Here is a 17,958-nt window from a genome sequence, read left to right as displayed (position 1 = left end):
CGTCTTTAACCATTAAGTATGATGTTAGCTGTTAGGTTTTTTGTAGATGTTCTTTACCTCATTGAGGAAGTTCACCTCTCTTTGTATTTTGCTGAAGATTTTATCATCAAGAAGTGTTGAATTTCGTTAGATGTCCTTTCTATATTAATTGATATCATTGTGTGATTTTTTTTTTAGCCTGTTAATATAATGGATTATAGTGACTGATTTTACTATGTTTACCCAGCCTTACATCCTTGGAATAAATCTCACTTGGTTATGGTGTCTGATTCGTTTTATTATATTGCTGAATTCTTGTTGCTAATATTTTGTTAAGGATTTTCACATATAAGTTCGTGATGATTATTGGCCTATAGTTTTCTGAGTTTAACATCAATGTGATACTGTCTTCATAAAAAGAATTTAGAATTGTTTCCTCTTTTATTTTTTGAAAGAGATTGTGCAGAATTGGTGTTAATTCTTCGTTACATTTTTTACACATTCAATAGAATCCTCCAGTGAAACTGTCGTGGCTTGGAGATTGTAGAAGTTCTAAAATTACAAATGAAAATTTCTTAATAGGAAATTTGGTTATAAGATTGTTTAAATTACCTATTTCATATTGGGTGAATTGTGGTAATGCTTTTTGAGGAACTGACTATTTCATCTACATTGTCAGATTTATGGTTGTAGAGTTGTCTATAGTATTCCCTTGTTATTTTTTCTAAGATTAGGATTTGGTGCTATAAATTTCCCTCTTAACACTACTTTAGCTGTATCCCACAAATTTTGATAAGTTTTCCTTTTTATTCAGTGTATTTTTAAATTTCCTTTGAGACTTCCTTTTAGACTCATGCGTTATTTAAAAATGTGTTGTGTAATTTGTAAGTGTTTGGAGGTTTTTAGTACCTCTCTGTCATTACTTTTTAGATTGATTATATTGTGGTCTCAGATCACACTCTGTATGCATTTTAAAACATTTGTTGAGGTTTGTTTTATGGCCCACATCTATCTTGCTGTATGTTCTGTGGGTCCTTGAAAGGAACTCTCTTGTTGGATGCAGTGTTCTTTAAGTGTTGATTACATACTTTGGTTGATAGTGTTGTTGAGATCTTCTGTATCTTTGCTGGTTTTCTATCCATTGTTGAGAAAGTAATGTTGAAGTTTTTAACTGTAGTTGTGGATTCGTCTATTTCTCCTTTAACTTTATCAATTTTGCTTCACCTATTTTGTTTGGTGCATATATGTTTAGTTTTATGTTTTCTTGGTAGATTTACTCTTTTATTATTATGTAATATTCTCCATCTTTGGAATTTTCTTTGAAGTGTACTTTATCTGATTTTAATGTAACTCATTCTTTATTTTATTTTATTTTGAGATTGTGAGAGAGAGAACATGGGCTGGGGCAGAGGGAGAGGGAGAGAGAATCCTCAAGCAGATTCCCTGCTAAGCACAGAATCCAATGCAGGCCTGGATTCCAAAACCCTGAGATCATGACCTGAGCCGAGATCATGACCTGAGCTAAAATTAAGAGTTGGATGCTTAACTGACTGAGCCACCCACATGCCCCACTCTTTCTTTTGATTAATATTTGCATGGTATATTTTTTTCTATTCCTTTACTTTCAATTTACCTATATTGTTATATTTGAAGTAAATTTCTTAGAGAAAGAAATCATTGGGTCATGTCTTTTATCAACTCTGTCAATCTCTGTCTTTAATGTATATTTAGACCATTTAGATTTGATGTAATCATTGATATATTATAATTTAAGTATGCTCTTTTTTGTTTTCTGTTTATTGTTTTTTGATCCTGTGATCCTGCATCCCTGTGAATAATTCAAATGTCTTTTAGAATTCCATTTGTATTTATGTATAGTGTTTTTAAGGGTATCTCTTTTTATAGCTTTTTCAGTGGCTGCTCCTATATACAGCTACAGTGTACATATGTATGTAATTATATGTATATGCATGCTTATATACATATACATGCTTATATATGCATATATATATATGTCTACGTGTGTGCATATTTATGACTTAATCATAGTCTTCTGAAGTTAGCATTTTACCATTTCAAGTGAAGCATAGAAACTTTACCTCCCTTTGTATCTCTGTACCCCCTAAACATTTCCTCTGAAATATTTCATCTCAATACATTGAGAGCACCAGAAATGTTATAGCCATTGCTTCAATCATCAAACATAATATACAAAACTTATAAGAAGGATAGTGTCTTGTATTTTCCCATGTTTTTATTCTCTCTGTGGTGTTTTCTTTTTTCCTAAGATTCTTTCTTTTATTATTTCCTTTCTGTTTAGAGAACTCCCTTTAGCCATTCTCTTAGAGCAGGTGTGTTGGTAACAGATTTTCTCAGTGTTCTTCATCTAAATATAGTTTAGTTTTCCTTTCATTCTTGAAGGATATTTTGCTGAAAATACAGGATTCTAAGTTGGCAGTTCTTTTAGCACTTGAGAAATATGTTTTCTTTTGACCTCCATGGTTTCTATGAGAAATTTGCTGGCATTTGAATTGGTCCCCAACCTACCCCCCAATATTTTTTCTTGCTGCCTTCAACATTTTTTTTGTCTCTAGTTTTATCAAGAGTGACTGTTGTATTTGTTGGCATGGATTTCTTTGGGTTTATCCTTTTTGGGATTTATTCTGCTTTTTGAATCTGTTGGCTTATATTTTTTGTCAAATTTAGGAAATTTTCTGATCTCTCTGAATACTTTTTCCGTCCTGCTCTCTTTCTCTTGTGCTCCACTGACATGTGTGTTAGGTAATTTGTTATAGCCCTACAGTCCCTGAGGCTCTGTATAATATTTTTCAATCTAATTTCTCTCAGATTGTTCAAATTAAGTATTTTTTTTTGTTCTGTCTTCATGTCTACTGATTTGAATCATTCTTCTGTCCCCTCCATTTTGCTGTTGAGCTCATCTATTGAATTTTTTTACTTTTAGAATTTTTTAAATTCTGAAACTTCCATCTGGTTTTTATATCTTCTGTTTCTTTGCTGTGACTTTTAATTTTTCATTTGTTTCAAGTTTGTTTATAATTGCTCAATGAAGCTTTTTTATGATAGTTACTTTAAAGTCTATCATCTTGTTGTTAGCTGATGGTCTCTTCTTACTCAAGCTGAGATTTTCCTGGTTCTTAGTATGGCCAGTGAATTTTTATTGAAACCCAGACATCTTGGATGTTATGTTACAAGACTCTGGATCTTACTTGGATCTGTTTTAGTTGGCCTTTATGTTAGTAGGGAAGTGGGAACACTATCTCATTACTGCCAAGTGGGAATAAAAGTTCAGGTTTCCCCACTGGGCCTCTTTTTGGCTCCCTGGAGGAAAGGGGCTACTCATTATTGCTGGGCAGAGATAGGAATTCTGTCTCCTTAATGATACAGTGGGAGAGGTTGGCTCTTTGCTACCTGTAGCTCCCTGCCTGGTCTTCTCTGACATGCCAGCAGCATGGAGAGTTGTGGGGGGCACCTTATTAGTGCCAGGTAAGAGTAGAAGTCTGGGCTCTTAATTCAGCCTTTATTGTAGATATATGATGGCTACAGTTTTTCTTTGGTGTTTAACTGGAGTGGAATGTTTTTGTCTAAAACTTTTCTGTTTTGCTGGGCTGCATGCACCTTTCCTGCTTCGTTGGATAGAGAGAGGCTTTTTTTTTTTTTTTTTTTTAAATTGTTGGGTCTTTTTTTTCTCCTCCTCCTTCTTTTTTTGTCTTCATTGGCATTTTTGAGTTGCCAGCTTCTCCAGCACCAAGACCGGGATATATGAGGCAAAAAGAAAACTGAGCAAGCTCACACAACTGTCATTTCCCAGTTCCCAAAGTCCCTCGCCAGTCTGCCACCTTCTCTCCACCTTTCAGATGTTTATGTTTATCTCATATATAATGTCCATGGTTTTTAGTACTATTAGTGGGAGTAGGAAAAAGTACTTAAACGCCACCTTCAGAAGCAGAGGTCCTCAGTTCATTCTTTTCGAGCAGTGATCAGATCTCTTATCCAAGTATAGACCATCTCATAATAGCTCATAACCTGAATTTGCAAACACCAGATCCCTACAGCATACAAAGCTCTTACCAGGCCCTGCGAAGACACAAAGATGAGCCTTTCCCTGTTTGTATTAAGGTTTTTTTCATCTTTTGGAATACAAAGTACATGTCACAGAGGAATAAAATGCTCTTTTCTCTGTTCTTAGACACTTCCTCGGCCGTGTGTAAAATCCTTCCATGCCTCAGGTAGCTGCCGTCCTATATACTTACACACTCATACATGTACACAAACACAGGTGGCCCTTAATATCAGTGTCCCCTTCTTGTAAGCATCATAAAAATTTTAAAATAAATGGATGTGGGTTTCATTAGTTTAAAGTACTACTAACTTGATAGAACTGACCAATGGTTTTATCTATCTTGAATGCTATTGTTTGAGGAGAGGCAGGTTTTATCACCAAAAGGATCAAGAGGGTGAAGAAAAGAGCCTGGAGGGGATGTTTGGGTCCTTTAGAGAGTGGTAGAACTGGTTCTTCAATTACTATCACTTGGAAAGTTCACTGTTTTCCTTTTTTACTGGTTTAAATCAATACCTGGCACATAGTAGACGTTCTATAAAAATAGCACTAGAGAGGATATTGGAGGTTGACAGTTGGAATACATGCATACTGTTTTCCCTTAAAGAGCTCAGAATTTACTCAGCCCCCTAGAAAGTACCTTTCTTATTTTACCTTGGGGTGTTTCTGTCCTGTCTCTGACTCTCTTGGTATTTCATGGATTCATATTCTCTCTCTCTCTCTCTTTCTCTATCTCTCTTTCTCTCTCTCCTTTATTAGGTTGGTGGTGGGGAAGTGGGGAGGGTGGGAGGAGTACTCAGCGTCTTTAAATCTTGGCCTAGCATTCTTGTTGAAGTTGTTGTTCTTTCTTATCAAGTAGTGTGCTCAGAAACATCTTCATTACAGGGATTCTTAAACACTTGTCTACATGCATTGCAGAATGGCTGTACCTTGCATTCACCAAAATAACACTGTTGTCAAGGTAACAAGCAAGTTGCGGTTCTTGTTTCGCCACTAAATCCTAGTCTCACATTGATCTTTTAGTCTTCCCCTGTCTCTATCAGGGATTTGTGCCCATAAATCTTTAAAAATTTATTTCTAAATTAAATATTTCAAACATTCATGAAAGTATAAGAAGGTAACCTCCATACATCCAAGCCCTGGTGACCTCTTCGATGCTTGAGGTCTCAGAAGCAGAAGTATTGGCCAAACAGCTGTGGTATAGCCCACAGGGCCTTCTGGCCATTGGCCAGGCCCTGCTAGCCCTGCTGGGAACTTAGCACTTTTGTGTGTGGAGGCATTTTTCCTGGGGCTTTTCACATTTTTATTCCTCAATGGAATATGTGGGGAGATGGGACAATGGACTTGGTAGGATCTGTTGGCTTATAGACTAAGTTTTCTTTTTGCCTTCTCTTGTTTTTATACCATTGCAGTCTCTTCATGGGTAAAATGGGAATAATTATTCGTTTATACATTCTAGATTTGGTCTTTATTCTTAAAACTTACACTTAGGTAATAGAAATGCAAATTAGAAAAATAGAGAACAAAGAGATAAGTAGATGTACTTCTGACTGGACAAGTCTGGGAAAGGTTTCATGGAAAGGGTGGATTGGAGACAGTCCTTGACCTGGATTTGGATATGAGGAGATCAGAGGAGTAGCAGACACAGGCAGAGAATACATCGAGCCACAGAGGTGAAGAGAAGAGTGTGCATCAGAGGGGTACCCCTTCCTTCCTGCTTATAGGAAATGAAAGGTCAAATGAGGTTACATCTTTGGAGTTCTTTGAAAGGAAAGTCTACCAGCATCTGTATCTATTAACAGCCCATCAGGTAGAGGACCTCACAAACCCAGTCTGGGAAACAGGATGTGTAGGTGCATGGAAAGAGCCATTAAAGCTGTAGTGGCCACCTCACTGATCTCTGGTGGTGGGGCTACCATGGCCTGTGTGTGTAGGTTATGCCCTGTGCCAGCATCTGCAGAGTTAACGGCTGGGGCTAAAACCTAGCCAGGCTCTGTTAGCAGAACTGGTCCAGGCTGTTTCCACCCTGAGAAGCACCTTGTTCTGATTTGCCAAGGGCACCATGAGGGCTCAGAATCTATTTCCTTTTGTCTCTTACTAGTGCCCACATATTGTGACCAAATATTTAGGATCTCACTGTAATATAATTTGCTAAATGACTTCCTTTAGCCATCTGTAGGGACTCAGTCATCATTTTGAAGACTGGCTTGGTATCAGATGTTTGCAGAAAAACAGGAGGACATACTCTTTCAGTTCCATTTTTGCCTTCTGTTCTCCCCACCACCAACTCAGGTTGATGATCAGAATCCCTTTACTGCAGGTGAGGATAAGACAACTAAACTGTTCAACACCTACTTCCCCGGGTGACCTGAAATGCGCAGAGCACTGGACCCCACCCCTACTGCTTCCAGGTCAGGTGCCTCCAGTCCCTTTGGGGCCATCTTGCTACCCGTGTCCCGGCTACCCACCTGTCATTGCTGTTGCTCCTGAGCCTTTCTGGTGAAGCTTCCTTGCTTCCCTATTCCTTTCTCCCTCATCCTAGTTGGTTTCATTCTGGAAGGGGAGAGATTCATTAGAAGGAAAAGCAGGGTTACAGGTGAGGAAGAGACAGGAAGGAAAATGAAGGAGGAAGATAGGGAGCAACATAAGCAGTAGAGGCCAGGAAAGTAGTAATACAGGCAGCATCTGCAATTCCAGTGGGGGTGAGGGTGAAACCACCAGAATGAGGTTTCAGGCACAGGGATGTTTCTGTCACTATCATCTGCCTTCAGTAACAAGATGACCTTGCTTTCCTCAGGTGTCCTCATGACTTCCCCTGCAGACCATGTCTATGATCCTTTTTGCCTGTGTGGTGAGGGTGAGGGATGGACTGCCTCTCTCCGCCTCCACTGACTTTTACCACACCCAAGATTTTCTGGTATGCCGGAGACAGCTCAAGACTTTAGCCTTGCGACTGGCCCAGTACCCAGGTCGAGGTTCTGCAGAGGGATGTGACTTCAATATACAGTAAGCAAGCATGCTCACTTTTTCAGAACACCTGCAAACTTCGGTTTACTTTGAAGCATGTGTGGGGATAACATTAGGTGATCACATGCTATGTCACGAGTGGGTCTGCTGTCAGATAGTGGTCTGAGGTGGTGTGGATTTACAGCCAGAAAATTAAGGGAGAGTGGTTGCCCCCCCCTCGCCCCCCACGGAGCTGCTGCTCCCACTCTTGCCCTTCTGTTAGTGTGTGGGCTCCGGGGGCTCAGGGGCAAAAACTGAGCTGTACCTGAAACCACCTTCCTCCGTGTCCCTTCCTCATTATGCTCTGATTATCTAACATCCTATGGGAACTTGGTGCTGGACTGCAAATAGGAAAACTTTTCTCTGATAAGAAAAAAATAAGGTCTGTGACTTCAAAGGACTTTCTGGGTGTTTCAGCAGTCTTTTGTGAAAACTGTAATGTAAAATGTTCTGCTCATTTGTATTTTGGATTAAATATTCACCATTATTTTTCACAGATGAAACAGGCCTTTTTTTTCCATATGGGTGAGCAGTATTATAGCTTACTTTATAGTTAAGGAGTTGAAATATTTTCCCACAGTTACCATTAATAAATTACAACATCAGGAATTTATTCTCTCACAGTTCTGGAGGCCAGAAGTCCAAAATGAAGGTGTCGGTAGGGGCATGGGCTCTTGGAGGCTCTAAGGAAGACTGCCTCTCTACCACCTTCTAGTGGTTGCTGGCAGTCCTTGTCATTCCATGTCCCGTGGAAGAGTTACTCCAGTCTCTGCCTTCTTGGTTACATGGCCTTCTTCCCTCTATCTCTGTAACGATATTTCACACCAGTCATTGGATGGAGGCTACCCCAATCCGTTATAACCTAATTTTATCTTGATTGCATCTGCAAAGACTGTTTCCAAATAAGGTCATAGTCACAGGTACTGGGAGTTAGGACTTCAGCATATCTTTTTTGGGAGACACAGTCAGCCTACAAATAGGGATTCTCTTTCAAATAGAAAATGCCCACCCTAGGGCGCCTGGGTGGCTCAGTGCGTTAAGCCGCTGCCTTCGGCTCAGGTCATGATCTCAGGGTCCTGAGATCGAGTCCCGCATCGGGCTCTCTGCTCAGCAGGGAGCCTGCTTCTCTCTCTCTCTCTGCCTGCCTCTCCTTCTACTTGTGATTTCTCTCTGTCAAATAAATAAATAAAATCTTTAAAAAAAAAAAAAAAAAAAAAAAAGAAAATGCCCACCCTAGACAGACTTAAGCCCTCTGGAAAGTTCCTTGTATAAGAAGGAGATTATCCTTTTTTTTTTTTTGATTGACATATTTTTTATGTAGAAAAGATGATAGAACAGTATAACCTAAAAACTCTTTGACAAAAACATCCTGAAATGTGGGTATATGTATATGAGAAATTGTTTTCAATGTGTAGCTGAGCTCGAAGGAAAGAATTCCCAAGGTCCCAGAAGTGATGGGGAACAGGATATCAAGGTGCTAAGGGTGTGGGCTGACACTGAGGCTCCTGGGGAACCAGTCAGGATCAACTCAGGCCCTGAGTTTCAGCACGCACAAATAAAGGGAGAGGCCTGTGGGCATCCGCTGGGTGAGGCGTAGGAACAAGACCCCGACATGAGGAAGGTCTTCTGGTTAGGCAACAGCCCTGGTGGAACCATGGGAAATAGCCACCCACCAGTACAGGACTTGCTCATCTTTACTTGGCTTTGAATGGGAAGGAAAAACAAAATCTCATCTAAGACATTGGATCCCTGCTTCTGTGCCTCATGTGGGACTGGAGTTTAAGTCTAAACCAAGGTTCAGTGATTGGTATTGGTTCCAGACTGATGACACTCCTGGAGTAGCTGATCAGAGCAAATGGAAATCTTCTCCAGATGGTGTGTGCCACAACTCAGTCCTTGAGAGAGTCTTACAGGGCGGGGGGGAGAAACTCCACACTGGTCCCTCTCACCAAAAATTACAACACCAAAGGAGCTATTTTTCAATGAGTGGGAGTCAGTAGACACTACAGAGAGAACTTGAGTCCCCAGAACTTGAAACGGTAGCATGATAGTCTGAAAAGTAGTGGAAGAAGGAGAAAAGCCTGCATCAGTTTTATGAGACCAGAATAACCCCAATACCACAACCAGATGGAAGACAGTGCAAGAAAGGAAATGACATAGACACAGAAATCCTAAATAAAACATTAGCAAACTAAATCTAGCAGCTGTGTGTACATGAATATATATGAATTGCCCCCAAGAAGGCTTCATTTCAGTATGCCAGGATGATTAAACATTAGAAAGCTATCAGTGTCGATTAAAAAAGAAGAAGATTTTGCTCTGTAGGCATAGAGAAGCCTGAGGCTACCTCTCCCTAGTGGAACGTGCATCCCTCGTGCAGGAATCAAAAAGAGCGATCACACAGTGTCAGTGGCAAATAGCTGCTCCCTAGTTTAGAGGAAGGATGAGAAAGGCAAAGTGCCAGGTAGGCCCAGCCGAAGAGACAGTAGACACGCAGCAAACAGCTACAGGGCTGCTCAAGGCCAGGCAGGTGCTGGGCACAGGCATGGCTGTGTCTGAGTATGGGGCAGGAATACAGGAGTCGGCCCTCCACTAATGCAGGTGTTGCCCCTTTGTTTCAGTTTCTCTTCTTTGCGGGATGTGGCTTGCATGGCTATCTGCTCCCGCCAGTGTCCAGCGGCCATGGCCTTCTGCTTCCTGGAGACCGTGTGGTGGGAATTCACAGCTTCCTACGATACCACCTGTATTGGCCTGGCCTCCAGGCCATATGCCTTTCTCGAGTTCGGTTTGTAACCCTCTCTCTTATATATTGCTCTCTCTTAGGGCATTGTGTGTGTTGAACTGATGGTTTAGATTTGGCTTTTGGCCATCAAGGAAAACCTCTGGAGGTGCTGTAGCATGTCACTGGAGGTCAGCCTGGTCCCCTGAGATTTCACTGTGATTGACGAGGCCCAGAAAGCTTCAGGGCTTAGTGCTGGCTTCCCATCTCCTCAGAGCCTGAGGCAGGGTTGGGGAATGGTGAAACCCATCTTGTTTTTCCCCAGAGTCCTCTAAGCATGGGTCAGCAAACTGTGGTCCGAGGGCCAGGTGCCTGGGTTTTTTTTTGTTTTGTTTTAATAAAGTGGAAGTCAGCTACGCTCATTCTTTTACGGGTCACCTGTGGCTGTTTTGTCCCTCACCAGCAGAATTGAATAGTTGTGACAGAGACCATACAGGCCCTAGAAGCCTAGAATATTGACTATGTAGCCCTTTAAGAAGACTTGTCAACCTCTCCCTGCTCTAGAGTTACTACTCAAAGGGTGGTTCCCTTATTGTGAGGTTGGTACAGAAAGTGAGAATAACAAGTGTTTAGAAATTCATACAGTAATTTGACATTCCTGCAGTCTTTTTGTTGCCTTTTATCAGAGTATCGGTCTGCATCCATTTGGAAATAAGAAAAACTGGGCCTTTACTCAGAGGTCAGAAGTACTCCTCTGAAAGAGGGTAGTTTTTTCTGAGCATTGCCACAGAGGCCTTGTAGAGGCTTGATAATTACAGCGTGTGCTCTGTTTTTCTCAGGTAAGTCAAGTCATCCTGAGCTCTCGGGAGAACAGGAGTTGAGGTGGGAGTTGGGGGGCCTTCTGTGGCCTCTGTGTAGACAGCTGCTGTCTCCGCGATGCTCTCGAATAAGGGACTGGCAGCAGTTGGTGGGTGCAGAGAAGTGTTGCTTTCTGGAACTATTGCCAGAGCCCTCAGACCCCCTCATGTGGCCCACCAGCTGGCATTTCTTTGTCACCTAAGCGGTGCTGGGGAATCCCTGGGATACAGGCCTCTTGCCTGGCAGACCTGTGACACAGACAGAAGGTTCTCCCCAAGTCTCCCTGTAAGACCTTGTTCACTGCTGCTCTCAGCCCTGCTTCTTCCTGCAAAGAGGGCATGCTAGCCCTGGACAGACCATAGCTGTGGAATCCCTTGGCTGTCAGTCCCTTAGCAGCTGTGGACTCTGTTCTTCTCCCCGCCTCCGTGCTGCATGTGCCTTCCTGCTAAAGCGCTGTGCATGCTCTGACAGCAGACCCTTCCCCAGCATCATGCGTGCCCCCTGCTGAATGGAAGGAGAATATCATAGTAGCTATTCTGTATATGCCTTATGCATCAGTTTGCTTTGCCAGTGTGTTTGAAACTACTTCAGATACTTACTAAAACTTGGTAATGGATTAATACTAAGGTAAATACAGTAATTAAAACCAATGCCTTTCAAATATAGAATCTTAGTTTATATAATCACATTTATTTTCATTTTTTTTCTCATATGCCTTTTTTTGGGGTAATTAGTTCAAAATAACTGTCTTCCCTTGTTAAGCTTTGACATTTCAGTGAATTGCCCTGGACTGTGCTATCAGAAGTGGCTGAGCTAAGACTCAAGCCCCTATCCTTTGACTCCCTCATCGCTGAGATGCTGGAGAGCATCGTTGCCTTCTCTGTAGACATGCAGACATGCGTATTTTAAGTATTATGCACTGAAGAGATTGATAAGACCGGTAATGACACGTAGTAGTTGTTTGACGGTTAGGTATGTCTCAACACACTGGCTGACTTAGTAGCTTGCTTAGAAACATGAATTTCATTTTGTACGTATTGTTCTATGAGATCCATTCCCGTGCAGCTGCTTAACTTGGGTTGCTCTCTTTTTGCAGACAGTACCATTCAGAAAGTGAAGTGGCATTTTAACCATGTAAGTTATGTTCAAATGGAGAGCAGCTTGGAAAAAATTCAGGAGGAGCTGGAGTTCCAGCCTCCAGTGGTCCTCACTCTGGAGGACACCGATGTGGCAAATGGAATAATGAACGGTCACACACAGATACACTTGGAGCCTGGTAAGTGGTTAGCTGTGCTCTGGTGTTGATGAAGATGGCATGACACTAGGTGTTTCAAATGGACATTGACCTTTTTTTTTTTTTTTTTTTTAATCGGAGGCTTTTTGGGGGGTAGGTGATGAAATATATGGGGAAATATATGGACTGATCCTGTTTGCAGGTGACTGTTAGAAAACACTTGACTCTTACAATAGCGAATTGATTGCGGGAGTGGGCAATTCGTAATGACGTTCAGAAGAGTGACTTGGCAGATTGTTTCCTTTACTGGGGTGAAGTCTACAAGTGAAGTCTACAAGTTTCAACATGAGGGAAGTTACTTACTAAACTGTAGATTTATACATGTTCTTTCTCTTTCTCTCTTTTCTATTTTTCCCTTTTATAGGGAATCCTTATCTTTTTTTTTTTTAAAGATTTTATTTATTTGACAGAGATCACAGGTAGGCAGAGAGGGAGGCAAAGAGAGAGAGAGAGAAGCAGGCTCCCTGCTGAGCAGAGAGCCCAGTGAGGGGTTCATTCCATTCCAGGACTCGGATCATGACCTGAGCTAAAGGCAGAGACTTAACCCACTGAGCCACCCAGGTGCCCCAGGGAATCCTTATCTTATCACTTAGTGCAACATTGCAAATCTCCACTGAGAAACCCTTGTGTCATTTAACAGAGGGAGGGAAGGGCCTGGGGATGATAGCAGGCAGGGCCATAGCTGCGGCTTCTAACTTTCTCACTGTTTGGTTCCCTGTGAGCCCTGGGAACATCCATCTGTCCCTGTGGTTTACCAAGCTGAGTGCCCCGGCATTGTCCATCTGTCCCTGTGGTTTACCAAGCTGAGTGCCCCGGCATTCCGTGACATGGTCTGGCATTAACACCATTAGCCACTAAATACCTACCATGTAACAAAGCATGATTTTTTGTTTGTTTGTTTTCCTTGTTACAATTACACACAAGCCAATTTTTAATTAAAGTGGATATTTACATCCTAAGCCTTCTGTAGTGGTGTAAGAACTGAATCCTTCTTTGAAATAGAGTTGTCTCCACTATAACAGTCTAATTATCTTAACAGTTTTTATACTGAGCTCATTGGTTGAAATTTAAAAGTGGTGTATTAAAAATGTTAATATTTTTGGCTTACCTTTGTGTTTTGATTTAATCTATTTCAACCAATACTTTCCTGGATTGGCTCTCATGCCAGTCAGTAAGTGCTCATTTATATTGGGAATGGACTTAACTTTCATAGCATGGGGCATTTGAGCCCTAAGCTGCTTCTTTTGCCTTATGTAAAGATGGGATAACTTTGTAATATGTGTTTTGTTTTTTTAACCACTTAGACAAGAGAAGCAAATCCAGAAAATGTCAACTTGCTTATCTTTCTAGGACATTTTACAGTGGTTTGACTCACCCTATTGTCCCGAGGCTAGAATCTTTACAGGTAGCATGTTCTGTTCTAACAGGAACTTTGATAGCTCAGTGGAAACTCTAACACACTAACAACATGCATCAGTAGGGTTGTGGCTAGATATTAGTGTGTATGTGTGTGTGTGTGTGTGTATGTGTGTGAGAGAGAGAGAGAGAGAGAGAAATGTAGGACAAGAAGGGATGATTTTAAAAGATCACAGTAAGAGAATGGGGGTGGGAGGGAGTCACCATTTAATTGTGTGACCTGGAATCAGACTTAGCAGATATCTTTGAAGAGAGAATGATCATTTGTTTTAGAGTTCCAGAAACAGCTTATAGCTCAAATAATCAATGTTTCCCTCCTCTTCCCAGTTATTTTAGAATTTAAGAAACTGCATTTGCTGTGAATTACTTTAGAAGCACAGGAGACACCTAATACTGTCCTTATTTAAAATTTGAGAGTTGAAGTATGTGATAGAAATGCTGTCAGAATTTGACAACCAGTTTACAGATAAAGCCATAAATTGCTTTAAATCAGGATTTCTCAATCTAAGCCATATTGACATTTTGTACCAGATGATCCCTCATTGTGAGTGGCTGTCCTGGGCATTGTAGGATGTTCAGAAGCCTTCATGGCCTCTACCCACTGGATACCACTGACACCCTGTTTGCAGTATTGACAACCCAAAATGTATCTAGCATTGCCACATATCCACTGAGGGGTTAATCACTCCTGGCTGAAAACCACAGCTTTAAATAGAAAGAAAATCAGGCCCTGAAAAACCTGTGCTTCCTTGGAGAAGGACCTCTTTCTGGAAGAACTCACTTCGGATTCCCAGATCCATTCTGTCCTTCATTTCTTGACTTTTTTGCTAACAGCAGCTGCTTTTAGTTAATAGGTTTGTAATTCTGTGTTTAACATACTGAGCCTGCCATTAGTGGAGGTCTAGTTAATGTCTATGTTTATTTTTCTTTCATATAGAAATTATGTTCACTAGACACTTATTTTTTTTAATTGTGAAGCTCCTAATTTCCGAATGGAACCAGTGACAGCCCTGGGTGTCCTCTCGCTTATTCTCAACATCATGTGTGCTGCTCTGAATCTCATCCGTGGGATTCACCTCGCAGAACATTCTTTACAGGTAACCTTTCTTTATTGTACTTTACATTGAAGGACCTATAGTGTAGGAAACTGGTGGAGATCCACTTCACTTACAAAGTTATTATGCACAAAGATTTCAATTTTTTTTTTAAAAGGTTATTTATTTATTTATTTGACAGAGAGAGAGAGAGAGAGAGACACACACACACACACACACACACACACACACACACACACCAAGAGGGAACACAAGCAGGGCAAGTGGGAGAGGGAGAAACAGGCTTACCCCTGAGCAGGGAGCTCTTGGGGCTTGAGCACAGGACCCTGGGATCATGACCCTAGCCGGGGGCAGACACTTCACAACTGAGCCACCGAGGAGCCCCAAAGATTTCAAAATTTTTAAATTAAAATATGATTTTTTATATTAAAGTCCATTCTTTATAGTTGGCTGAACAAATATGAGACTTGCTTTTTTGTATCTGTTGTCCTCAGAAGCCCAAGGGGGAGCTGGTGAGAGCTAGTATGCTATGGAGACATCCATGGGGCCCCAGGATTCACGCCAGGGGCCCGATGGCTGAAGAGCAAATTTGATTCTACAACTTTGAGGTTCAGGCTGTGTCCCCCTGGGAAAAGTTCCTCCTACTCTGATTTATATTATGCAGATGCTGCCCTCCCTCTGTCTTTGTCAGAGAGCTGTAGCACCAGGAAGCTGATTTGCCAGCCTGCTCCAATCAAAGCAACCTTCTATTTCAGTGCTTTTAAAACATTTTTTTCTAAATTTCAAGTATTTAAAACACTTAAAAAAAATTATTTATTTGACAGAGAGACAGTGAGAGAGGAAACACAAGCAGAGGGAGTGAGAGAAGGAAAAGCAGGCTTCCTGTGGAGCAGGGAGTCTGATGTGAGACTCGATCCCAGGACCCCAGAATCATGACCTGAGCTGAAGGCAGACACTTAATGACTGAGCCACCCAGGTGCCCTTTAAAACACTTTTTAAGAAGTACAGAATCACTGTAGGTGTAAGCAGATAGATACTACTTTTAAAAATAGAGCCTTAATGCTCACAGCCATGATGGTGGTAGCCAAAGTCCGAAGCACAGCTGAGGCTGGGTCTCAGGAGACTGATGTAGGCTCACCTGTGTGGAGAGGGGCAGCAGTGACTTCCTGTCACCATATCCTGTCTTCAGCCAATGTGTGCCATGATTCCCACTCTTGTTTTTCATGGTTATTCACACCCCGATACTTAACCAAGCATCTGTACACACTACAACAGGTTCCTAGGTTCCTGGCCAGCAAGGTGGTAGAGTGTGGTGATGTCACTCAGGAGGTAGTGGTACCCGGGGGTGGGCAGAGTTAGGGAAAGCTGAGTGCTGACAGAAGCGTAGGATTTTGAGAAGTGGTGGCATTGGGGGGCAATCCAGCTTGGGCACTTAGCACAGAAGCACAGGGACATGAGGGCACGTGGTGCACCCAGGCTGTTGAAAACAGTTGCATGCCAACCCTTGCTCTGGTAAATAAACGGGGACTTAATGTGTCCCCCAGCCAGAGATTTTGTATTATCCACCGTACCAGAGCTAACGAGGTATGAAGGGCTTCATGTCCTAGTGTTGCCATTCATCTGAATATTCCTTTTCTTGTATTTGTTTCTTACATTTGTTTTAGGTTGCTCATGAGGAGATTGGAAATATTCTGGCTTTTCTTATTCCTTTTGTAGCCTGTATTTTCCAGGTGGGTAAAACATTGATACTTTGATTAATGGGTTGAACTCGATGGACTTAATTTGTCCTTCTATTGGAATCATCAACAAGTTTCTATATGTGATTTTGTTCCACCAAGGCATGTCATGGACTAGGTCCTTACTGGAGGGACCCTAAGCCCATCCTGCCCAGTTGTTTCATTTTACAGAGGAAGAATTTTGGGCTCAGAAAGGGAAAGCCACTTGCCCTAGGCCACAGAGCCTTTGACAATGGCTGAACAGAAGCCAGAAATTTGGACTCGACTCCCAAGAAGGGAGGGATGAGACTGCCGTGGGGATTAGGTTGGGCCTGACTAATGTGGGGCAGGGTCTTACTTATAGTCAGGGCACTCCAAGTATAGATTTGTCCTTCTGCAGAAGTAACCATTACTTATATGTGTTTTTTTTTTAAACCCAGGACTAGATTAAAAAAAAAATTTTTTTTAAAGATTTTATTTATTTGAGAGAGGGAGAGAGAGAGACAGGACATGAGTGGGAGGAGGGGCAGAGGTAGATGCAGACTCCCTGTGAGCAGGGAGCCCCATGCGGGGCTCAGTCCCAGAATCCTGAGATCACGACCTGAGCCAAAGGCAGATACTTAACTAACTGAGCCACCCAGGTGCCCCTCCCCAAAACTGTTTTTAATAGTAATGCCATCTGATTCCAATCTGTCCTTAGGAAATGAGATGAACATTGCAACATTAATAGTGAGCTTTGATTATTATTTAGTTATTTTCAAGTAAGTGTCATACTTAAGGGGTGGAGTAAAATGGAGCTCTTGAATCCCCTATAGGCAGAGTTCATTCTAGTAAAAAACCTGACTGTAATTTTCTTTCCTCATTCTCCACAAAAGGCAAGGACTTTAGTACTTTCTCCACATTCTTAAGCTTTTTTGTTTGTTTTCCTTTCAATTAAAGTTTCTGTTCTCATGATACTTCCTCTCTTTTTTCTGCAACCGTCCTAGAATGGTCTATTTTTTAAGAAGGACATGATTGTCCCAAAAGAAATTTTCGACCTAGGATTGAAAATACACTCATTTTTGAGAAATCAAGACTCCAGAGCCTTGGGTGTTGCCATTTGAGGTGCTCAGAGCCTGCGTTTCAGGCGGGGTGGTCTTATCCCTCAGCCTTTGTTATCTCAGCTGTATTCCTACTTGGATAGCTCTTTCAATTGGGAGCTCTCCCCCACCCAGTGGAGCTTAAGCCTTTGTTGAATTGCTCTGGGTTTTGAGAATGTGCTTCTTGTGCTCGCTTCAGCAGCACATATACTAAAATTGAGAATGTGCTTCTTGTTTTTTTCAACTTTGAACCAAAATGCTACTTTTTACCTTTTGTAGAACAAGAATGGCCTCTTTTCTCTGTGATAGCCCTATACAGCCCTATATAGCTCTCACAGCTCTCCTGGCTGTGAGATTTTCCCTGTTTCGGAAATGTTTTTGAAGACATGATAAGGGGGATGTCTAGGGAACATTGGTCCCTGATGTAGTTGTAACTCAGGAAAAAACAAATGATAAAAGATGGCTTCTTTCACGGGGCTGTGCTGCCTGTCATGACTCCCCTGAAGGAAGAATTTAGTTGGAGGCCAGTCAGCCTCGTTGGGGTTTCTTGGCCTGGCTCTCTTCCCCTTACCTGCATCTCTTCTTTATCCACAGCCCACAGCTGGGGCAGTGCCCTCTATGTTTCTTAAACGTGTTAAAGAGTGTCGTGTTTTCATTCCTCCTGTGATATCTATGTCACTTCTCTTCTGTCTTCTGAATCTTCACTTTCATCCAGTGATTACCAGCAACTCACCCAGTGCGTCCAGGTCGCACTTAGTA

The 17,958-nt window shown here is 41.8% G+C and overlaps 1 protein-coding gene across 10 annotated transcripts in view; it reads left to right on the top strand.

Moving 5' to 3' along the window:
- The window catches only part of SEC22C (SEC22 homolog C, vesicle trafficking protein), a 29,659-nt gene that overhangs the window by 6,667 nt on the left and 5,034 nt on the right, over positions 1-17,958 (top strand). For 4 of the 10 annotated variants that reach the window (XM_059390747.1, XM_059390749.1, XM_059390746.1 and 1 more), the window contains 5 exons: positions 6,855-7,063; positions 9,685-9,848; positions 11,737-11,916; positions 14,329-14,447; positions 16,070-16,135. In XM_059390747.1, the coding sequence (XP_059246730.1) occupies positions 6,882-7,063; positions 9,685-9,848; positions 11,737-11,916; positions 14,329-14,447; positions 16,070-16,135 (711 nt within the window). In that variant the 5' untranslated portion in view covers positions 6,855-6,881. Of the gene's footprint in view, positions 1-6,377; positions 6,469-6,854; positions 7,064-9,684; positions 9,849-11,736; positions 11,917-14,328; positions 14,448-16,069; positions 16,136-17,958 lie in introns of all 10 variants that reach the window. The other 6 variants (XM_059390752.1, XM_059390750.1, XM_059390751.1 and 3 more) reach the window with 2 other exon arrangements.

The sequence above is a fragment of the Mustela nigripes genome, chromosome 2 (genome assembly GCF_022355385.1).
Source record: "Mustela nigripes isolate SB6536 chromosome 2, MUSNIG.SB6536, whole genome shotgun sequence".
Classification (NCBI taxonomy): domain Eukaryota; kingdom Metazoa; phylum Chordata; class Mammalia; order Carnivora; family Mustelidae; genus Mustela; species Mustela nigripes.
The sequence above is the reverse complement of the archived record's forward strand: the minus strand, read 5'-3'. Positions and strand labels throughout refer to the sequence as shown.